At 42.2% G+C, this 24,702-nt stretch overlaps 1 protein-coding gene across 1 annotated transcript in view; it reads right to left on the reverse strand.

Moving 5' to 3' along the window:
* NRXN3 (neurexin 3) overlaps positions 1 to 24,702 on the reverse strand; it is a 1,831,517-nt gene that overhangs the window by 163,729 nt on the left and 1,643,086 nt on the right. The window contains 1 exon segment of the mRNA XM_038743538.1: positions 9,575 to 9,746. Within this exon segment, the coding sequence (XP_038599466.1) occupies positions 9,575 to 9,746 (172 nt within the window).

Below are 24,702 nucleotides of genomic sequence, written 5' to 3' on the forward strand. Positions count from 1 at the left end.
AACATCAAAATTCAAGCTAAAAGGCTCTCATTCCAATCTGTAATGCCTGGCCTAGAACCCTGTCTTTTCTGTGGTTACAAATTAAGCATGGTGGTGACCCTCACAGCTTCGACCAACTCAGGGACCTTCCATGGCATAACAACTATTTGTGACCTTACAAAACCACTTTGAATTAGCCTCAGTCCTATCTGGTAGAATGAAAAAGCATTGGCAGTGCTCCTCCATTAAAATGATGCCATAGGTAGATGACAAATCAAAGAATGTGTCTGTTTATTGTTATAGTGTACTCTGCCAAGTGCTTAGTACAGTCCTTTGCACACAGTAAGTTCTCAGTAAAAATGATTGAATGAGTGAATGACTGCCTATCTGGAGCTCAAGAACAAAGGACCATAAATAAAATGCCATGGAGAAAAATACATAGTTCATACAGCATTCGTTCAATAATCATAATGATAATAACAACACTGCGGCATTTGTTTAGTAAGTATTTCTTACTTGCCCCATAAAAGAGTCTATTTCCATGATGGATTGATATATACCGACGGAGGGATGAAGGAAATGATCTTGAACCATAGGTCAGGGAAGATAGGGTTACGTCCTTTGATCCTCTCTCCCAGACTGACCTCAGCCTGTGTCCTCATTGGGCTAATCCTCACTTCTCCTCGCCTACAAATCATTTCTGCATCTGTGCCAAGTATTGTACTAAGAACTGGGATAGGCACAGTATGAGCAGATTGGACAAAGTCCCTATTCTACCATGGGACTGAAAGTTGAAGAGGGAGGGAGAACACATTTTATCCCCACTTGACAAGTAAGGTAACTGAGGCACAGAGAAGTTAAGGGGACTTGACCAAGGTCACACAGTCGCAGAGCCAGAATATGAACACATGTCCTCTGAGACCCAGGCCTATGCTCTTTCCAGTAGGTCATGCTGTTTCTCAGATACTGGCATCCAGAGATGATTGGTGGTATAATATCATGACTCCCCCCTTTACATCTGTTCTCAAGTTTATCATTTTCCTATTAATATTCCCAGTCACTTTTGCTCTAATATCTTCTTGCTTTACACACAATGTCTGTCTCCCCTGCTAGACTGTAAGAAATTTGTAAGCAGGAACTGTGTCTCCCAAGGACTTTGTATATGTTCTGCATACAGTAAGTTCTCAATAATTATGACTGATTGATTGATCAATCCTGGACCTGTTGTCCACAAATCTAAGCCCCTCTTGAACCTATCTCCTCTCAGGTTTCCCAGTAACATTCCTAAATTTCCCCTTTAGAAATCTGTGATGAAACTTCTGCACAGATGTATCCACCCTTCTTGATCCGACTGATTTCTGCCCCGATGGTTACTTATAAGCCATTCTGAGCTATTACATTACTACAATTCAGTGTTTTTGAGGATGATGCACTTACTATTTCTGTTTCACCATACATGTGTCAGCTGCTCAGGTAGCAAAACAGAATGATAACACAACTCTTCTCTAGTGTCTCTTAGGACACAGGAAACAGAGAGAAAGAGCAATCCATGCATCAATCATTTTGGCATTAAGCCCCAAACAGCAAGCAAAACAGAAGCTTTTGTTTTTAGTACATGGGCTCTATGAAAGTGAAGCTTTAATGCAGCTGTGCTTGCTTCTGTAATTCCTCATTTCCCAGGATATCTGACCCTAATCTGAACATGGCATCAAAGCTCTGAATCCAAATGTCCAGCACATCCTACCCTAGCAAGTTGGAAATGCAGTTTTGGCTATGTACCTTAAAGTGTTATCTCTAACAATCAGTTAGTTCAATTCCCAAGGTGCTCTCAACTTTGGGTTTAAATTAATTGCACATGTTAAGCTTAACTTTACTCTTCTCTTCTTTTGCCCCGTCCTTATGCTGGGAGAATCCAGGATGCAGACTGGAGGCTTGAAAAACATTTGTCAGTGTCTAAACTGTACTTCTGTGGTTCTTTTCTCTTTATCTTTGCTCTTCTCTGGCCTTTTTATTTGCAATTTTCAAGAATGATGTCAGAGTGTTCTATAGCCTCATATAAACTACTATCAGTTTCTATTAGCTCTGGGCTCCAAAAGCCAATTTCATCCAGGATTCCTCTTGATTGACAGCTCAGATGCTGAAATCCAATGTCACACTCCCTCTTCTCAGCTTTTGGCTAAGAGTTTCATGCACAGGTGTCTATAACCCTGTAGATACCCACAAGGAGGGGCAGTGCTTGTATTACTACATAAACTCCTTGCTAGGATGGACTCAGAATGGGAAGATGGGTTTTCTCTTCTCTCACACTCTGTTCTCCCAAATTCTGAGGCCTGAGCTTCATCCAAATCACTTTTTTGTTATTAGAAGTATTCACAAAACCAGAGGCGAAAGGAAACCAATTTCCTAACAAATGTATTAGAATGGGCAGAATGGATCATGGAGAGTTTGTCTCTCAAGCTGAAGCCCGGAAGGTATTATTAATAGTAAAAAATAGCTCCCATCTCCAAATTGCCCTCCAGATGCTCAAAGTCACTTAATCTAATTAATTCTTCCAACATCCCAAAGAGGAAAACAGGCGGTAGAGTCTGTTATCGCTGTTGTCTAGATGAGATAACTGGATTTGAGAATGTTAAGCAATTTGACATAAATCCTTTGACTGAGAATATAACCAAGGTCCCCAGACTTCCAATCCTGTATTTATAATTGAGTTGTTTGTTAAGTTTACTATGTGGCAAGTACTATAATAGGGTGTGGGTGAGATTGGACACGACCTCTATCCCCCTCAGGTATCACAGTCTAAGGGCTGAGGGAAAACTGGTTTCTTAATCCCATTTTTATGGATGAGTGAACTGAGGTCCAGAGACATGAAATGACTTGCTCAAGTTCTCGCAGCAGGAAAGTGGTGGAGCCAAATTAAAACCCAATTCTTCTGACTCCCAGGCCTGTGCTGTTTAGAGAAGTGGCATGGCTTAGTGGAAAGACTCCTATGACTTCCAAATTCAGTGATGGAAAACACAGTTAATTTTTTTTACTGGGCATAGAACTGCTTGCACAGATGGCCTGGAAGGACTCTGTGTTATATCTCACACTTATTCCTCATTTCTTTTTTCTAGTGAACATTTTCTCCATATACTGCAGGAGTCATTTTCAAGCTTCATCACAACATAACCTCCTTATAAAAAAAGGTTTCTATCTAAAGGAAAGAAAAGCTACCATATCATTACATTTATGCCCACTGATGAAAGAACGATGCTGTTCATGTTTGATAAATGATAAGGGGCAGGCTTCTTTAACTGGTTATCCCCAATTTATGGTGGTGTAGTCTAGTGGAAAAAGCACTGGACTGGGGGTCAGGAAGAATCAATCAATCAATGGTATTTATTGAGCACTGATGATGCACTAAGAACGTGGGAGAGTACAATATAACCAAGTAGGTAGGCACATTCCCAGCCCACATGGAGCTTATAGTCTAGAGGGAGAGATCCAGGTTCAAATCCTGGATTCCCCTATCATCTGTTGAGGGGCCAGTAGCAAGTCACTTCATTTCTCTGGGCCTTGGTTTGTTCATTTGTAAAATGGGGATTGAATCTCTGCTCTCCCTCCCCTTGGATTGGGGTCCCTGTGTAGAACAGGCACTGTGTCAGACTTACTTTGTGTCTACCTCACTGCTTTGACCCCATCCAATCTGGATTACACTCTCTTCACTCCACAGAACTCACCCTCTCAAAGGTCACCACTGATCTTTTCACCAAATTCAATGACCTCTACTCCATTCTAATCTTCGTCAAACCCTCAGTTGCCTTTGATACTGTTGACCACCCCTTTCACCGCTTTGTACAGTGCTTGGCATAAGGTAAACATTTAATAAATACTACTTTATCATCGTTATTATTGTAACTATTATTAGCATTATTATATATGAGTATTAAGAAGCTGCAACCATAGAAACATTATGTCCAACTGGCTTAAGGGAGTAGTATTTGATTGAAAAAAAGTCGGAGAGACCAACACAAAGTTGGGAGCAAAAATAATCTGAAATATCAATCAATCATATTTGAGCACAAACTATGGGCAGACCAGTGTATTAAGCACTTAGGAGAGTACAGTATAACAAAGTCAGTAGACATGCTCCCTGCCCACAAGAAGCTTACAGTCAAGGAAGGGAGAGACAGACACACATTGTTTATGGCTATGTACATAAATGAAAATGAGGAGTGCATCTTTGGATGTGTTAAGTTTGAGTGTCAGCAGGTCATCCGGATAGAGATGTCCTGAAGGCAAGAGGAAATACGATGCTGCATAGGAGAGGTGAATTTGATAATCAATCACATAGAGGTGGTAGTTGAAGCCATCGGGATAGGACAGTGTCAGTGAAGCCAAAGTTGGATGTTTCCAGAAGAAGGGGGTGGTCAACAGTATCAAAGGCAACTGAGGGGTTGACGAAGATTAGGATGGAGTAGAGGTCATTGAATTTGGTGAAAAGATCAGTGGTGACCTTTGAGAGGGTGAGTTCTGTGGAGTGAAGAGAGTGTAATCCATATTGGATGGGGTCAAGGAGATGATTGGAGGACAGGAAATGGAAGTAGCATACGTAGACAGTTCTGTCAAGGAGTCTGGAGAGGAGAAGGAGTGGGAGGGAAGTTGAACTAGAAATGGAACTTTTCTTATGGCTGGTGACTTTAACATGTGCACATGTGGGTGTTTCTCTATATATGTGTATGTGTGTGAGTATGTGTGTTTAATATGACCAGTATATGATCTAGTAGAAGGGGCCCGGGACTGAGATGCAGGAGGCTCTGTGTTTTAGTGTCAACTCCACCACTTGCTGCTGTGTGACCTTGGACAGGTCATTTAACCTCTCTGTGCCTCACTTTCCTCATATGTAAAGGGAGAATTAAATATCTGTTCCCTTGCCGCTGACTGTGAGGCCCATGTGGGAGAGGGGCTGGGTCGAATTATTTATCTTATATCTACTTCAGCGTTTAGGACAGTACTTGAGACTTAGAAAATATTAAGAAATACAGTCATTATTATTGCCATCAGAGGTGTCCTTTTAAGGGTGATTATAAATTAATCTGCACTGACTGGAGCAAAATATCTTTGTATTCAGTATTAGTACAATGCCTGGCACATAGTAAGCACTTAACAAATACCAAAAACAAATTACCCAGGGCACCTGGTTATAAAACCTTGAGATCCTTAACAATATGATAGACCTCTGTAGAAACAATGCTAACATTCAAACAAAGAGATGGATTTTTTTCCTTATGAGCCAATAAACACCTCCAAAAATTGTTGCTAATTTTACTTCTTTCCTCCAGGGAGCAATGTACTTTAAAGGAAAAAAAAATAAGGGCTATTAATAACTGGTACTTAGATGCCAAAAAACCTCCCTATTCTCTAGCATTTTCTAATGTCTTAACTATCTTGAAAGGCTCTACCTCTTTAGAGGCATCCACAGGAAAGGTATGGCATTCATTTAAAAAATCAGTAAATACACAGTATTTCCAGAAGGAAGCCATTGAGAACCCTTGACGAATAAGAATCTATGGGGTTCAGGCTGCAGAGCAGGGGTTGAGACTCGAAAGAGAAGGGTAGTCTTCTAGACTGCAAGCTCCTAGTGGGCAGAAATCCTGTCTACCATTTCTGCTGTACCATGCTCTCCCAAGTGCTTGGCAAAATGCTCTGCACACAGTAAGCTCACAATCACTCAGTTGTGTTTATTAAGTGCTTACCATGTGCAGGGTACTGTACTAAGCACTTATGAGAGTACAGTATAACAAAGTTGGTAGACACATTCCCTGCCCATAATGAGCTTTCAGTCTAATAAAAACCACTGACGGATTGATTGAGAATCACACCTGCAGCCCTGCCCTCTTCATAAAATGGGTGCTTTCCTAAGTCAATATTTACTAAATGAAGGTAAAAGAAAATATTATTTTTAGAAGAAAGCATGAAAATACAGGAGTGTTCTGTGAGATCTTTTTAATGATATTTGTTAAGCACTTACTAGGTACCAGACTCTGTTCCCAGTGTGGAGGTAGATACAAAGTAATAAGGTTACTTCCCTCTCATCTTATGAAATCTCTTGCACTGTCCCTCCTCCCCTCCTTAACTTCCATCTTCAACCACTCACTCTCCACTGGTTCCTTCCCCTCTGCCTTCAAACATGCCCATGTCTCTCCCATCCTAAAAAAACTCTCTCTTGACCCCACCTACCCTTCTAGTTATCACCCTACCTCCCGCCTACCATTCCTTTCCAAACTCCTCGAACGAGTCGTCTACACACAATGCCTTGAATTCCTCAATGCCAACTCCCTCCTCGACCCCCTCCAATCTGGATCCCGTCCCCTACATTCCACCGAAACTGCCCTCTCAAAGGTCACCAATGACCTCCTCCTTGCCAAATCCAATGGCTCCTACTCTATCCTAATCCTCCTCAACCTCTCAGCTGCCTTCGACACTGTGGACCACCCCCTTTTCCTCAACACACTATCCAACCTTCGCTTCACAGACTCTTGTCCTCTCTGGTTCTCCTCATCTCTCCAGCCGTTCATTCTCAGTCTCCTTTGCGGGCTCCTCCTCCCCCTCACATCCCCTCACTGTAGGGGTTCCTCAAGGGTCAGTTCTTGGTCCCCTTCTGTTCTCGATCTACACTCACTCCCTTGGTGAACTCATTCACTCCCATGGCTTCAACTATCATCTCTATGCTGATGACACCCAAATCTACATCTCTGCCCCTGCTCTCTCTCCCTCCCTTCAGGCTTGTGTCTCCTCCTGCCTTCAAGACATCTCCATCTGGATGTCTGCCCACCATCTAAAACTCAATATGTTCAAGACTGAACTCCTTATCTTCCCTCCCAAACCCTGCCGTCTCCCTGACTTTCCCATCACTGTTGACGGCACTACCATCCTTCCCGTCTCACAAGCCCACAACCTTGGTGTCATCCTCGACTCTGCTCTCTCGTTCACTCCTCACATCCAAGCTGTCACCAAAAACTGCTGGTCTCACCTCCGCAACATCACCAAGATCCGCCCTTTTTGCTCTATCCAAACCGCTACCCTGCTGGTTCAATCTCTCATCCTATCCTGACTGGATTACTGCATCAGCCTCCTCTCTGATCTCCCATCCTCCTGTCTCTCCCCACTTCAATCTATACTTCACGCTGCTGCCTGGATCATCTTTGTGCAGAAATGCTCTGGGCATGTTACTCCCTTCCTCAAAAATCTCCAGTGGCTACCAATCAACCTACGCATCAGGCAAAAACTCCTCACTCTCGGCTTCAAGGCTCTCCATCACCTCGCCCCCTCCTACCTCACCTCCCTTCTTTCCTTCTACAGCCCAGCCCGCACCCTCCACTCCTCTGCAGCTAACCTCCTCACTGGGCCTTGTTCTCACCTGTCCCACCGTCCACCCCTGGCCCACGTCCTCCCCCTGGCCTGGAATGCCCTCTCTCCACACATCCGCCAAGCTAGCCCTCTTCCTTCCTTCAAAGCCCTACTGGGAGCTCACCTCCTCCAGGAGGCCTTCCCAGACTGAGCCGCCTCCTTCCTCTCCCCTTCCTCCCCGTCCCCATCCCCCCCACCTTACCTCCTTCCTCTCCCCACAGCACCTGTATATATGTTTGTACAGGTTTATTACTCTATCTATTTTACTTGTATATATTTACACATTCTATTTATTTTATTTTGTTAATATGTTTTGTTTTGTTGTCTGTCTCCCCCTTCTAGACTGTGAGCCCACTGTTGGGTAGGGACCATCTCTATATGTTGCCAACTTGTACTTCCCAAGCACTTTGTACAGTGTTCTGCACACAGTAAATGCTCAATAAATATGATTGAATGAATAAGGTTGGACACAATTCATGTACTATATGGGGCTCACAGTTGTAATCCCCATTTTACAGGTGAAAAACCTGAGGTACAGAGAAGTGATTTGTCCAAGGTCACACAGCAGACAAGTGGAGAAATCTGACTAGAACCCAGGTCCTTCTAATTCCAAGACCCATGCTTTATCAACTAGACCATGCTGTACTTTTTGAAATCAACTGGATCAGAGTTTGATGAGTAAATCATCATCATCATCATCAATCGTATTTATTGAGCGCTTACTATGTGCAGAGCACTGTACTAAGCGCTTGGGAAGTACAAATTGGCAACATATAGAGACAGTCCCTACCCAACAGTGGGCTCACAGTCTAAAAACAAGTTTACCTTCACAGTCATGTGACAGGAGTCTGGGGACACAATTAGGTGTGATTTACATTGGGCTTTTCTCTCAAATGTCATTAGTAGGAGCTAAGCAGTTCGTGAAATGCTCCTCAACACGGGGCAGTTAGCCACATGCTCCTCGGGAGTCCTCTTCCAAACCCACCCTAATAGGAGCCTGACTGGGAAGGTAAAAGGAGAAGTCCATTGGTGGGCTGGGGCCCTAGGTGGCTTCATGCTCACCTGTGACAACAATGACTGCGGTTAAGACCATGTTTTGGGAGTTAGCAGGAAAGCAATGGGAACTAATGGAAAGAGCATGGGCCTGGGAGTTAGGAGACTTGAGTGCTAAACCCAGCTCTGACACTTTAGGCAAGTCACTTCTTTGTGCCTTAGTTTCCTCATCTGTAAAGGAATACTCAGTTCCCGCCTTCCTGAAGAGTCCTCTCTCCCCCAGCACTTAGCCCAGATGTTGGCACAATGACAAATACCACAGTTTTTCTTCTTATTGGCAGAGGAAACTGCCTCAGATTCACTGCTGGGAATATGCAACGAAGCACTAGAGAGCTCTGTTAGACTATTTCCCATTCTTTCTAGATGAATGTCTCTCTAAGATCCAAGTAATTTCTTAGCTAGCTGATGCTAGCATGTCCATGGAGTGTAGAAGGGGAAAAGCAGGGTAAAGACATGCTAGATCAAGAATCAGGACAGTAAATTCCCTCACTCTTCCCTTGAGACATTTTCCATTCCTTTTTCAAAAACCAGATAAACAGATGACGAAGGATAGCACTCTACCTACTCTACCTCTAGACTTTTTCTATGGATTTGTTTCAAAGGCAGGATTAGGGCTGGACAAACAGGACATTAAGGAGGAAAACAAAGAAGTAAAATTAAGCCCCTAGTTCTAAATTCTATGAAACTCTTCATCCATCACCCAGATTTGTTCACTTCTCAACTACTATACCAGCAACAGAGATGTGGGAAAGCTTGGAAAGAAAAATAATCTAGTAACACATCCGTTACTGCCTTCCACCAGACCTGATCACAATCATTAAATTCAAATCTGTTCTTGATTTGGTTAACAATCACCAGTTGATACAGAGAAGGGTTCTTTCCTTCGTACTTAATGTAAGCTTTGGTTTGAGTGATAGGCAATGTTAGGCAGGAAGCCAAAGTATGGAAGAACAAGAGTACATAGTCAATAAGTCTCCAGTACCTTCCTAGATGGGATGGAGCTCAGCACATATTCATTTTCCTAAAATAAATGGATCAAAATCTGGTTAATATTTATTATCTAGTAATGTGGCAGGAAGGCTGCCATCAGGTGGTTCGTGGAAACATGAGTGAGAGAGAGGTAGAGCATTTGTTCCTAAGTAAAAAGGTGTACCTGAGGGGTAGTGTTCATTGATGGGCCAGTTGTCCACCTGAAGAGTGGCATTGCCTCCATTCCGGGTGAAGCGGACCACGTGGTATTTCCCGTCATTAACTGGTGTGCTCTCCTCTTTGATGGAGATGTCCACTGTACCAATGTTGAAAACCACTCCAATCTTTCCTTGCTCCTGTAAAGAGAAGAATAAAGTAGGTTACTATCTGCAGGGATCCAAGTTAATCTCTGATCAACAAGAGAAAAGGCACCCCAGAGAATGATGCTTGAAGTCAAAACCCATAGCCAATCAAACTCAAAAATAACAACCTTCTTTCTTCTGGGGTCCTTCATCCTGAGGATGAAGGATTCATTCATTTGTTCATTCATTCATTCAATCATATTTATTGAGCGCTTACTGTGTGCAGAACAGTGTAGTAAGCACTTGGGAAGTACAAGTTGGCAACATGTAGAGACGGTCCCTACCCAACAGCGGGCTCACAGTCTAGAAGGATGACAGCTGTTGGTGCCAGGCCACGCAAAAAAAAAATCATTTTCTGACACAGTTTTAGAAATTATGCTTTTTTTCAGATTTCCAGCTAATACACACAAAGAATCCTTTTCTCACACAGTTTTGGAAATGATTTTTTTAGGACATTCAGGCAATGCACATCTGAGCATGCTTACATGGAGCACTGTTAATCATTTGACAATCATACAGCAACATCACCAATGAGCATTTTACCTGAGTTGAAGGATACATTCCAACTAATGCAAAGAGAAATTGATGGCATTTCAATGGGGTACCTGAATTAATTATCTAAGTTAGATAACAGTTTCCTTTCCTAGCAAATCACACAGGCAAAGTCATTGAGCCTATATAACTTGTATCTGAATGGCCTAAGAATGACAGGGGAAAGAACACCTGTTTTTTTAACAACAACAATGAAAACACACAACAAAAAACCACTATCCTCTTTCTCCCTGCTTCAAATCTTACCCCTCTTCCATTTTACCAAAGTGCTCTCGTGCTCTCTCTCTCTCTTTCTCTCTCTCTCTCTCTTTCATATATATATTTGCATATATTCAGACTGGTCTAGACCCTAAGAAACGGATGGGAAACTTCCAAATAAATCTTGGTGGAGACCCTATGAATGGCTTTCTTTTTGGTGTGCCTAATTAATCCTAATTTTGAAGCAATACTAAAGGAAGAGCAGAATCCTCTAAATCAGCGCTCTGCAGTTTCTCTGTCAAGGGGGAGGCAGAGTGCAATTCTTTATTCAGTGAGTCAGGCCGATCAGCTGGATATACACTTGGGCTGACTTTCCAATTCACAGCTACCAGTTATACATAAACCATAATAGTTGCAGAAACCGAGAAGATTTAATCTCTGCCAAAATAAATATTTGGCCCTTATCTTAGGCTCACCACATTCAGCATCCTGATGGTTGTTATTAAGATACCTTATTAATCCTGCTAGTGAGGTGCCAATTCCAATGGAGATTCTTAGCCAGATGTTTATATGAAATTCTCAATCAGGGTGTGCTAAACCTCAGAGGTTATTGCCGTCCTTGTGGTAACAAGATTTCAGTGCTACAGAGTCCTTGTCACTTGTCATAGCACCACACTACCACAGGTTCTGGGGTGACAATTTTTGCTTCCATTCTTAAAGAGACATGAGGCTCATCATCTAAGCGTACCCCACTCTCAATTCTCCCACCTCTGACCATCTTCTCATGCTGTTACCCTGCCTGAGTAACTCTCCCGACCCACAAGCACTAACCTGATCAATTGACACATCGTTAGTCACGACAAACCAGCCACTACCATTAGCACATATATTTTAACCCTATCCCCAGTAGGTATATGCATATGACTATTGATTGGAATATTTAAGTATTCAGCTATATCATAATGACACATATCTAGAAAGTCCTGCTGCACCCTTGATTCGTCTCCTGCTCACACAATTTGTCTATCTCCCCCATCAGACTGTAAGCTTACTGATGGCAGGGAACGTGGATCCTGTTTCTGTTTTGCTCTCCCACGCTCTTAGTGTAGTGTTTGGCATTCAGTAGGCATCAGTAAATATGACTGGTTGATTAATGGGGCTAGATGATAAACCTGAAAATACTTCCACTGGATTGATTTTGCCATTATTAGTAGTCATGAACCAAGTTCTAGGCTATGAGCCCAGAAGCTCAAAGAAACAAGGCAATGTAATGAGAGTTCGGGGTCTCAGGGAAATAGAATATGCATCACTAAACTTTCCATTCTGAATCCCATTTTCTTAGGTCTGGGGAAAAAGCATAGGCCTGGGAGTCAGAGGAACTGGGTTCTAATCCTGATTCTAGCAAGTGCCTGCTATGTGACCTTAGGCAAGTCAGTGAACTTTTCTGGGACTCCATTCCCTCATCTGTAAAATGGGGATTTCTCCCTCCTCCTTAGACTGTGAGGCATCCTGTGTGACAGAGATGGTATTCAACCTCATTATCTTATGTCTATCTCAGCATTTAGTAGGGTGCTTGGCACACCATAAGCATTTAAATACCATTAACAATATATTTATTAGTCTTCCTATTATTATTACTATTATGGCTTTGTAACCACTTCTGGAAGTCTGCATAAGAACTCATTATTACTAGGATCATCCTTGGAACCTAAGGAGAGCTATATAGAAAAATCCATTCCAGGCTTTCCTGTCAGTACTTAGCTAACAAGAAGGTATAATGAAGAAACAATTCCTCTTCTTTAATCTTCATTTCCTAGAATATTTTCCTAAGAATAAGTATTTATGCTTTATGGGCTTTCTTCAGCTTATCCTGGACCAAATCCACCATTGCTGATAGCACAAGTGATTTGAGAGGAGGAGAATGAAGTGATCATATCACCCTTGTCAGGATCGGACTTCAAGAGTACTAAGTGGTAGGAGTGAGTGAAATCAGCAGAAACAAAGATTCTGCTGAAGGAATTTTTTTATCCACTCAGAGATTCCAGGGGAAGCATAACATACTATCAGGCTATTTCAGAGAATTGCAAGTGACTGAAACTGAACAGGTAGCCACAATGTAGCTGCAGAGAGTTACACTAGCAGGGGATATAGAATGTACCTATTCTTTTATTGCTAGACTTCCTTCCTTCAGTGCTTGCAAGACAAAAAAAAACAAACAAAAAACTTCTGAAGTATAAAGCTAGTGCCTATATATAATGATTTAAATCTTAGCAGGAGGTCAGTTGGACAAAAACTTTCTAGCACCAATGGTGTGCGTATATCTTTATTAGTCAAACCAACCAGTCACCACCAAACACAGGGAAGGGAGCAGAAATAGCTATTAATGATAATCAGGAATGATATCCAAGTAGAAAATAAAGTCCTAAAAAATAGGGATTGTGCATTTTACTTTTTCTGCAGTGCCTGTTTTACTTCTTCCTCACTGCATGCAGTAGAAACTTAAGAAACATTTCGAGCTCAAGGTGTGATTGGAAGTCAAATCTAGTCTTTCTCAATCTGAGTTTCAGAATCTGGGATTGGACCTGTAGGTTTGCCACTATTTTGTTTTGTGACTTTGGACAAGATTAACAGGCTACCTGTGCTTCAGCTATTCCATTTGCGAAATAAAGAAAATATTATAGGGCTGTCAGTGTTGGAGGAGGGTTTTGATTAGAGAAAACCCCATGAATGTAGTGAGACTGTGAAAACTTGGGAAGTTGATCCAAAAAATCTCGGCCTTCTGGCCTTTTGGAAGAGGTGGCGGAGGGGAAGGTTGTGGCCTGGATAAGGGGCTATGGCTGCTGATGACTAACAAGTCAACAGATAATAGTGGCAGGGGTGGAACCAGGGCCTGCCACTACCTCTGCTTCAGCCATGACTGATTTGTATTTTTGTTTGCTACTAATGGTATTTGCTAAGTACCTACTAAAGGCCAGGCATTGTATTACATGCTAGGGCAAATAAAAGATAATTGGGTTGAAAACAGTCCTTGTCCCATGTAGGATGCACAGTCCTAATCCCCACTTTACAGATGAGGCAACTGAGGCACAGAAAAGTGAGTGACTTGCTCAAGGTCACAAGCAGACAGGTGGAGGAGCTGGGATTAGAACCCAGGTCCTCTGACTCCCAGGCCCGTGTTCTTTCCACTAGGCCATGCTGCTTCTCAACGTGACTGTTGGAAACTGCAGACAAAAACTGCAAAGGTACCACTGTAATTGCTACCACCTACATGACTTCTAGGAGAATTGAAAGCAATAAGGGTTAATTTTCCATTGGAAAAATGCCCAAATTATACAGAGCTAAAGATTTAAAATGTGACTGTTTCATAATGCATCATGATACGTCTGTTAGGTGAGAAGCATTGTGGTCTACTGGAGAGAACGCAAGCCTGGAGACCTGGATTCTAGTCCCAGTTCTGCCACATTCCTGTTGTGGGACCTTACGCAAGTTGCTTGCCTTCTTTGTGCCTCAGTTTCCTTATCTGTAAAATGGAAATTAAATACCTGTCTCCTTCCCCCTTTGGCTGTGATCCCCCTGGGGGTCAGGGACTGTGTCTGACCTGATTATCTGGTAGTAATAATAATAATGATATTTAGTAAGCTCTTACTATATGCCCAGCACTGTTCTAAGCACTGAGGTAGATACAAGGTAATCAGGTTGCCCCACTTGGGGCTCACAGTCTTAATCCATATTTTACACATGACGTAATTGAGGCACAGAGAACTTAAGTGGCTTGCCCAAGGCCACACAGCAGACAAGTGGCGGAGTCGGGATTAGAACCCAGCTCTTTCTGACTCCCAAACCCGGGCTCTTTCCATTAAGCCACACTGCTTCCCAAGAGGACATGGGTTCTAATCCTGGGTCCGCCACTTGTCTGCTGTGTGACCTTGGGCAAGCCACTTAACTTCTCTGGGCCTCAGTTACCTCATCTGTCAAACAGGGATTAAGATTGTGAGTCCCATGTGGGACAACCTGATTAGTTTGTACCTATCCTAACACTTAGGACCGTGCTTGGCACATAGTAAGTGCTTAACAAATACCATCATTATTATTATTATTATGATGTTGTATCAACCCCATGCTTAACGCAGTACTTGGAAAAAAGTGAGCACTAAAATACCACAATTGTGATGATAATGATAATCATTGCTATTATTAACGATATTGAGAAGTCCTTGAAGACCCTTAGCCATGCCTCTATAAGGGAGTTCCTGGTGATTGGATTTTCTCCGTCCCACCATCCAGGACCTGTGGCCACTTGTTCACCTTAAACAGGAGGAAACAACCCCAGAAAGAGCTGGAGATCAAAGATCAAGATTTTCAGGGATTTCCCAGGCCAGAATTTCAAGGTTGTCCCTGTGTAAAAGAGTTCCCTACTTATTGCCAACATTCTCTACCCCGAAGGCAACCTAAGGGCTGTAAACTCTGCCAGTGGCTGACGTGCTTTCAACTGCCTCATTCTATTTGCCTGGTTCACTGAGGGAAGTGAGCCAGTGAGACTAGATTAGATCAGTGGTTTGCCACTATTATACCAATAGGTCAATACTAACAGAGGGAGAGAAGAGATAAGCATGATGAACAGCTCCTTCACTCCATTCAAAAAGGGTTATGGAAGGGCAGTAAAGGGCAGAAGCAGCTCTGGATCAGAAGGAGAAAAAATTAGAATCAGGGGAAAAAAGATGAAAAGGAGATATAAAATGCAACTGGACAGTTAAATTTCTCCTTCTGTCGCTGCTGTTCTCTGCTTTTCCAAAACTTGCGAATCCACTTTTGATGCTAATAATGCTTATGTTTGCTTGCAAGAAAACCATCTTTAAAATACTCTGGTTGGAGGAAATCTCCTTCTGAGCCAGACCTATGGCTGCCTGTTTGGCCAGGTGCAACTGACCTTTAGACTAAGCTCACTGTGGGTAGGGACTGTGTCTACCAACTCTGTTATACTGCACTCTCCCAAGCAATAATAATAATAATAACTGTGGTATTTGTTAAGTGCTTGCTATGTGCCAGGCACTGTACTAAACCCCGGGGTGGATGCAGCCCACACCCTCCGCTCCTCTGCTGCTAACCTCCTCACTGTACCTCGTTCTCGCCTGTCCTGCCGTCGACCCCCGGCCCACGTCCTCCCCTTGGCCTGGAATGCCCTCCCTCCACACACCTGCCAAACTAGCTCTCTTCTTCCCTTCAAAGTCCTCCTGAGAGCTCACCTCCTCCAAGAGGCCTTCCCAGACTGAGCCCCCCTTTTCCTCTCCTCCTCCCCATCCCCCGGCCCTACCTCCTTCCCCTCCCCACAGCACCTGTATATATTTTTGCACACATTTATTACTCTATTTATTTTACTTGTACATATTTACTATTCTATTTATTTTGTTAATGATTGCATTTAGCTTTAATTCAATTTTTCTGATGACTTGACATGTGTCCACATGCTTTGTTTTGTTGTCTGTCTGCCCCTTCTAGACTGCAAGCCCATTGTTGGGGTAGGGACCGTCTCTATATGTTGTCAACTTGTACTTCCCAAGCGCTTAGTACAGTGCTCTGCACATGTTAAGCACTCAATAAATACGATTGAATGAAAAGCAGATCAGGTTGGATACAGTCCCTGTCTCATGTGGGTCTCACAGTTTCAATCCTCATTTTACAGTTGAGGTAACTGAGGCACAGAGAAGTGAAGTGACTTGCCCAAGGTCACACAGCAATCACATGGTGGAGCCGGGATTAGAACCCATGACCTTCTGACTCCTAGGCCCATGGCTCTATCCACTACACCATGCTGCTTCTCAGAATCACTCTGTTGGTGAGCACAGAGGGATCTTAATACAGTTCCCTGCACACAGTAAGCGCTCAATAAATACAACTGATTGATTGCTGGTGGGACAGTGCTGACTGCAATCTAATACAGGGCATAGAATGTCTTTTTTTTTTCCTGTGCAATCTCAATTCCTGTGGTGGTGAATCAGCTGGTGGCCTCTTGACAGGATGACCTGTCAAGCTCCAGTCATCCATAATAGCAAAACTAAGAAAGACATGGCCCTGGGGTCTAGGGCCACATTCTCCATTGGACTCGGATTCCCCGGAAGAGACAGTGAAATGAGATCTGGCTCCATGAGTTTATTTGTGGAGTACTGCATCTCTGTATTTATTGATTGCTACCCTCAGAACTGGAAGTGCAACAGAAAACCCTTTAAAAATTGATTTTTTTTTTAAAAATGGCATTTGTTAAGTGCTTAGTATGTGCCAGGCACTGCATTAAGCACTGGGGTAAATACAAGCTAATGGAGTTAGACACAGTCCAGGTCCCACATTGGGCTCAGTCTTAACCCCCATTTTAAAGATGAGGTAACTGAGTCACAGAGTAGTGATTTGACCAAGGTAATGCAGAAGACAAGTGGTGGAGTCAGAATTAGAACCCAGAACCTCTGATTCCTAGGCCCATGCTCTTTCCAATGGGATACACTGCTTCTCTGACTTTCCTCAGCCAAAAACCTCAGTCAGTATCCAATGAGTCATAAATTTGGTGGCCCCTTTCAAAGAATTGGATCTTATAAGCCAGATTTGAAGCAGAGAAGCAGCATGGCTCAGTGGAAAGAGCCCGGGCTTTGGGGTCAGTGGTCATGGGTTCAAATCCCGGCTCTGCCAGTTGTCAGCTTTGTGACTTTGGGCAAGCCACTTCCCTTCTCTGGGCCTCAGTTCCCCCATCTGTAAAATGGGGATTAAGATGATCACAAAGAGCTTATGGTCTACAAGACATACTTTTGTATATATACATGTGTATCTATTTATATCTAGCTACAGCTATATGCTTGTAGATATATCTACAAATCAATTCTCTGTAGCTCAGTTACCTCTTCCGTAAAATGGAGATTAAGACTGAGCCCAGTGTGGGACCTGGACTGTGTCTAACCCTATTATCTTTTATTTACTCCAATGCTTAATACAGTGCCTGGCACATACTGAGCACTTAAAGGCCAGTTTTAAAAACATCAATTTTGAAGGGGTTTTCTGTTGTACTTCTAGTTTTGAGGTAGCAATCAATAAATATAGAGATGCAGTGCTCCACAAAAGAGCTCTGTACTCTAGAAATAGATATAGCTACAACCCATGAGAATGGAAGAACCAACTGTAGTCCTGAGCTTTTAGGACTGAGAACCGCCAGGACGGAAGTGGGGATAATACTTTGCACTCTCTCATCCCTGCCAGTCATTTTCCCACTAGGCAGAGAATCCACCAAGCATGTACGTGGGCACATTTTAAAATACACAAAAATATATTTTTTCCAAGTGTAGGACCTATTTACAACTTAGTTGAGTTCAGCATAGCTCTGATTCTGTGCTGAACTGCCATAACCTGGCACCACATTCTAACTTTCAAGATGTCCACTGAACCTGAAGTGGTTCTTCATTCATTCACTAGTATTTATTGAGCACTTAGTGTGTGCAGAGCACTATACTAAGTGCTTGAGAGACTAAAATATAACAATAAACAGATATATTCCCTGCCCACAACAAGCTATTAAATTAGAATGGCAAGAGCAAATGGGATAACTGCAGAACTATAAAGCAGGTTATAAACAAGAGGGGAAAATAGACCAGACTGACCTCTTTACAAATGGCTATTTGAGTATTGCAGATTCAACGGAAAGGGTACATTAAGGAGGATCAAGTAGTTCAGTACATAAATTCTGCTTAGGCTAATGCAAGATTTCAAGCATTTCAAAAAGCTGTCAAACTTAAGCACGTGCCTATTTTAAATATTAACTCCCCTCCTTTAGACACTCTTGTGAGCAGGGAATGTGTCCACCAACTCAGTCAGTTGTATTTATTGAACCCTTACTGTGTGCAAGAGCACTGTACTAAGTGCTTGGGAGAGTACAACTCAACAATAGACACTTTCCCTTCCCATAACAAGCTTACAATCCAGAGTGGGAGACAGACATTAATATAAATGAATACATTACTGATATGTACATAAGTGCTTTGGGGCTGGGATGTGGGGGATGAATGAAGGGAAGTGAAGGGAGCAAGTCAGGGTGACACAAAAGGAAATGGGAAAAGAGGAAAGAAGGGCTTAGTCAGGGAAGATCTCTTGGAGGAGTGTGCCTTCAGTAAAGCTGGGAAGTGGGTGAAAGTAACTGTCTGTCAGATATGAGGATGGAGGGCTTTCCAGGCCAGAGGTAGGGCATGGGTGAGAGGTCGGTGGCAAGATAGTTGAGGTTGAGGTACAGTGAGAAGGTTAGCAGTAGAGAAGCTATGTGCAAGCTGGGTTGTAGTAGAAGAGTACAACTCTGTACTCTCCCAAGTGCTTAGTACAGTGCTTGCCACACATTAAGTGCTCAAATACCACTGCTCGATGAATTGATTTTTCACCACTAGTGATGGAGTCACAGTCAGCCTTCACCATCTTAGAGAGCCAGGTCAAGATCCCAGGCGTCCAATTCCCAGAGCTAGACTCATTCCTTTCAAATAAAAACAGGGAACCTAAGATGATGCTACTGATGATGAGATTTTATCAGGAACTGCAAATGTTCCTGATAAGATCAACAGATAACTGACAATTCCTTCTGCCTCATGAACACATCAAGATTGCCCCTTGCTGTACTGTTGCTTTTGCTACTCATACCACTTTATTGTTTACCACTCTTTTCATTGATAGACTATGCTCCAACTTCACAGCCCCCAACTGACTGCACACACTGTGAATACTAAACCGAGCAGCCAAATATTCTTCTATGTTTGAAAGTAGGTCCTCTCCATCTGCCACTTATGACTAAAATCCTAAGGAAGGATTTTGCAACAGAAGGTGAAGCAGATTCATATCTGCCTTTTTTTCCACAATTGCAAGCTAACCAAATGCCTTCGATGAAGGGAACTTCAAAATGGGGCTGTCAGAAAATACTGCACAGATTATTGCAATTACACATTGGTGTATTTGGGGAAAAAGAGACGGCCCGTAAGAAACTCAGGCACAAAACATTTTAGATTAAACCCTACGTATTGAGAACAGGTGGCTAATGCAAACTAGGCTGCTATCATTGTGAAATGGAAAAGCCAACTGCCTTCTTGCAGAATACTAAATATAGGCTATTCAGACAGGCAAACTAATTGAAGAATTTGTCTAAGTACTGCTGAATACAGCACTTTCTATATTGCCAAGGTGAATTCTATCAGAACTGGGATAACAGAAGCATTCATCAGCATGAACGGAAAAGTAGCCTATAGGTTTGCTATTAGAACAACGCTATGCTGTAATCTTGCTTGCAGCTTTTATAAATTTCTCTCTGCATTTCATCGTAAAACCTATCTATTTCTTCTTGCTCTGCATCTGTTGTCAGGGCATACACCTGAAGTGTTGTCATATTGAATGGTTTTCCTTTGAATATAATAGATATCAATCTGTCATTGACAGCATTATATCCAATAACTGTCTCAGCTATTTTCTTTGTCACAATTATGCCATCTCTAGGTGTATTTGAAGGGCTCATTATTAAAAGTTAAGGAACAGAGCAAAAAGATGGGCTTATATTTGAACATCAAGAAAACAAAGATCATGACAACTGGAAGTTTTAACACATTTGTAGTGGACGGAGAGAAGATTGAAATAGTAGACAATTTTTCTCTCCTGGGATCCATAATTAATAGTAAAGGAACTAGTATCTAAGAAATACACTGAAGATTAATGTTAGGAAGACTTGCTATGAAGAGCCTGGAGAAAGTCATAAAATGTGCTGATGTAACAATTGCCACAAAAATACAAAGTGTCAACTCTGTGATGTTTCCAATGACAGTGTATGGATCTGAAAGCTGGACAGTGAAAAAAACAGGATAGAAAGAACATCTGTTTTTTTAAAATGTGATTTTGGAGAAGGCTTTTACAAGTACCATGAACTGCCCCCAAAACAAACAAATGGATTTTGGAACAAATTAAACCAAAGTGGTCTTTGGAAGGCCAAATGACTCGACTTAGATAAGCATGTTCTGCACACAGTAAGTGCTCAATAAATGATTGAATGAATTGAATGAATGAATGAATATTTTGGACACAATCAGGAGAACCTATTCTCTGGAGAAGACACTAATGCTAGGAAAAGTCCAGGGAAAACATGGCAGAGACAGACCAGCAGCAAGATGGATAGAGACCATAAAAATGATAACGGAAGAACTATTAGAAAGGTTGTGGATTATAGCAGAGGACAGGACATTCTGGAGAAAGTATATCCAGGAAGTCACTATGAATCAGAAATGACTCAACCGTACATAATAATGATAATAATAATAATAATAATAATAATAATAATAATAATAATAATAATAATGCTGTACTCTCCACTTAGTCCATCGGGATAGGGACAGCATAGGTGACTTTGGTCTTTCCTCTAGACTGTAAACTCTTATGGCCAGTCAGTCATATTTATTTAGCTCTTACTGTGTGCATAGTACTAAGCGTTTGGGAGAGTACAATGTAACAATATAATGGACACATTACTTGCCCACAGTGAGCATACAGGGAACATTTCTGCTAATTCTATTGGATTGTACTCTCCCAAACACTTAGCAAAGTGCTCTGCACATAGTAAGTGCATAGTAAATACCACTGACTGATTCCCACTCCTAAAAGGGTGATTTGGGCTGGATGGGTGGTGGGTGCCTCTGATTTAGATGAAAGATATTTTTTCCCCTATTTTACAGAAGGAAAAAATTATAGCCAAGATGGAGAAAGGAATCAATGCCGAGATCAGAAGCAGTGCACGCTCACTTTTGACTCAATCTACTGGTCCTGGATCCCATTATGTTCTACAACTATTAAAATATATAAACACAGAGTAGTGCTTGTCAACTTAAAGGGGATGATATTTTACAATCAAGAAAAATGGTTAAAAAAACTTTAGTGTGTTTGGGCTTTAAACATGATACTTTTTCATTATTAGTATTAATTACAATATTCAGAAATTAATCCTGCCTAATGGAAAAGAAAACAAGCAAGTAGATGTAGGGACAAGGAGGCGTCAACTTCTAGGTGAGTTGCATAGGTTTCAACTAGTTTCACTGGGCATAAAATGGCTTTGTGGCAAAACATAGAAGGGAAATTCTAAATCCTAACTTTTCCAAAATTCATCTTCAGAGTGGATAAAACAGAAGTGAAATACTTTGGATGAGAGAGATAGAAAGAGAGGAAGTAAATGATGCATCAATAGATAAGGAAAACGCAGAATGACAGAGGTCAGAAAGGAAAGAGAGAAAGAAAACCATTTTTTTTTTGTAGGTTGAGGATATTGTCTCTTCTTTTTTGGTTGATTTTGGGTTTCCTGGCCAAGAATTGGAAAATGAACAGGGAACAGGGATGAAGAACACTGTCAAATGGTTTCCCCATTTCTGTGCATGTTTCTGAAATCTCAGTGCCACCCAGAATAAATAACCTTTCCTTCTCAAGGTTGTAGATGTCTTTTGCCTTTAATGTTTGAACCTTCACATGCTACTGATCTGAAGCTTCTTTTTTAAAACTGGCTTATTCTGGGGGAAGCAAATGATGTTGGTGTCAATGGGTTAGGGTTCCTAAGAAGTCTCAATCAACCTAGAGACAGTGCTAGAAATACTGCATTAGACAGAATGATTAATGTGGTATTTATTAAGCACTTACTAGTTGCCAAGCACTATACTAAGCATTGGGGTAGATACAAGATAATGAGGCCAGATATAGTCCCTGCCCCATATAGAATTTTCAGTGTAAGTGGGAGGGATAACAGGTATGTGATCCCCATTTTACAGTTGAGGAAACTGAGACCCAGATAAGTTAAGTGAAATGCCAAAGATCACACAGCTGGGGCAGAACTGGCTTAACATAGGACCTCTATCTCTCGTGCCTGTGCTCTTCCCATTATACCCAGAAAATTGAACAGACTGGCAAGCAAGATAATTCTTCTCACAGCTCAGTCTCTGGAGCTTCAAAAACAATCAGCTGGCTCCCTCCTACCTTACCTAATTCATTTCCTATTACAACCCAGCCCGTGTTCTCTAATGCCAACCTACTCTCTGTACTTCCATCTTATCTATCTCATCTCCGATCCCTCGCCCATGTCCTCCCTCTGGCCTGGAACTCCCTTCCCCTTCATTCCCTACAGGCTCTCCTCACCTTCAAAGCCATCCTAAAATCACATCTCCAAGAGGCTTTCCCTAATTAATCCCTCTTTTCCTTTACTCACTCTTCCTTCCATGTCGCCTGTGCATTTGAATCCATACCCTTTAAACACTTGATAGTCAAGGCACCCTCAGCCCCACAGCATTTATGCACATATCCATAATTTATTTTAATGTATGTTACCCCTCTAGACTGCAAAGTCCTTGAGGGTAGGGACAGAAAACACCGAGTATTTTTTTTAACGTTATTTTTAAGTGCTTATGTGCCAGGCACTGTACTACACACTAAGACAGATACAAGCTAATCATATTAGAGAAAGTCCCTCTCCCACATGGGCTCAAAGTCTTAGCCCCCATTTTAAAGATGAGGTAACTGAGGCACAGAGAAGTCAAGTGACTTGCCCCACGTCACACAGCCAATAAGGGGTGGAGTTAGGATAATAATAATAACAATTATGGTATTTGTTAAGTGCTTAACTATACGCCAGGCACTGTACAAAGTGCTGAGGTGGATACAAAAAGATCGGGTTAGATAAAGTCCCTGTCCCACGTGGGGCTCACAATCTCAATCCCCATTTTACAGATGAGGTAACTGAGGCCCAGAGAAGTGACTTGCCCAAGGTCACACAGCAGACAAGTGGCGGAGCTGGAATTAGAACCCAGGTCCTTCTGACTTCTAGGCCCATGCTCTATCCACTAGGCCATGCTGCAACTCTGTTGTACTCTGCCAAGCACTTAGTACAGTGCTCTGCACAAAGTACTCATATATCATTAATTCATGAACTGATTGATCTGGATGTCATTTCAGTATTTTATGAGGGATGGTCATTAACTTGGTGCTTTCACCAAGAGTGAAAGCCCTGTTGGTTTAATTCCCAGAGAAGTTCACTGGGTGATCTTTTAAGGTTGAAGGAAAAAGGAGGACATTGAAATGGCATCTCATTTTTCCTTTCCCAAAAGGAAAATGGTGAGTTAGCTTAGGGCCCTGAACTCTGCAAGCCTGTGCATCAACCAGGAAATACGTTATCATTCTGCTCCCATGTAAATTGGTGTTATTGTAACCGCTCCATTCTTGGATTATATAGAGGCTTGACTAATTGGAATCCTAACCCCAATTTCCACTGAGAGACAGGCGGAGGATTCTAATGTCCCCACAATTCCACTGTACTGAGGGCAGGAGGAGCAGCATACAGAGGGATTATCTATCTGAATAGCTCCAACAGACTGCCGCAAACTCCAGGATGATTTCTTTCCCTTCACACTGTAAAATTTTTCATGGGCTAACTGTGCTGGAGCACTAACCATCTGGCGACATAACAAAGAATAAAAAGGGAGAGTTCTTTTCAAGTGCTCCTGGATTGGGAAAGGCGACAGAAAAATAAGAGCTTCGAGAAAATATCACCGGGCACAGTGATCTGAGTCCAATCCAAGCCTTTTGAAATGCACCAACCACTTCAGCAGTAGGAGAATTCTTCATCCTTCCAGCTCCCTGTGTTCCTTTGATAGGAAATTGAAGGGTTTTTTGTTTGTTTTAATTCACGCGTTTCCGTGTCCAAAACAGGGAGCTCGGTGGCCTTGCCAATATTTATCAACATCAGGGGGCTTCATGCAGGTGTGGAAAATGCATCATTTCCTTGCCAATACCACCTTTCCACCATGTTTTTCTTCACACTGGGCCTGCCTTTTGGCTGTGGGGCTGACTGCCGACACCAACTGAGGAGCTTACTATGAAAGCTGCACAGCTACGACTTTTCAATTAGAATCTGAAACTGGCTCAGGCAAACTGGGATTTATTTGTTTTCTGGGATGCTTTTTTCTTTCATTCATAAACAGGAGGGAGGCAAAGGATTAAACCTTAAAGGGCAGAGTGGGATGGAGTGAAGAAAATACAGCTGAATTGGTTTGGTTTGTCATGTGGCCAAAGTCTTCCAACATGCAAAACCGCATTTAAATGACTCACTTGATCAAGGCCCAGGTTCCCCCTTAGGAGACCAGGCCAATTCCCGAATATCCTGGAGATGACTGGATGGGCA

Source organism: Tachyglossus aculeatus, chromosome 1 (genome assembly GCF_015852505.1).
Source record: "Tachyglossus aculeatus isolate mTacAcu1 chromosome 1, mTacAcu1.pri, whole genome shotgun sequence".
Taxonomy (NCBI): Eukaryota; Metazoa; Chordata; class Mammalia; order Monotremata; family Tachyglossidae; genus Tachyglossus; species Tachyglossus aculeatus.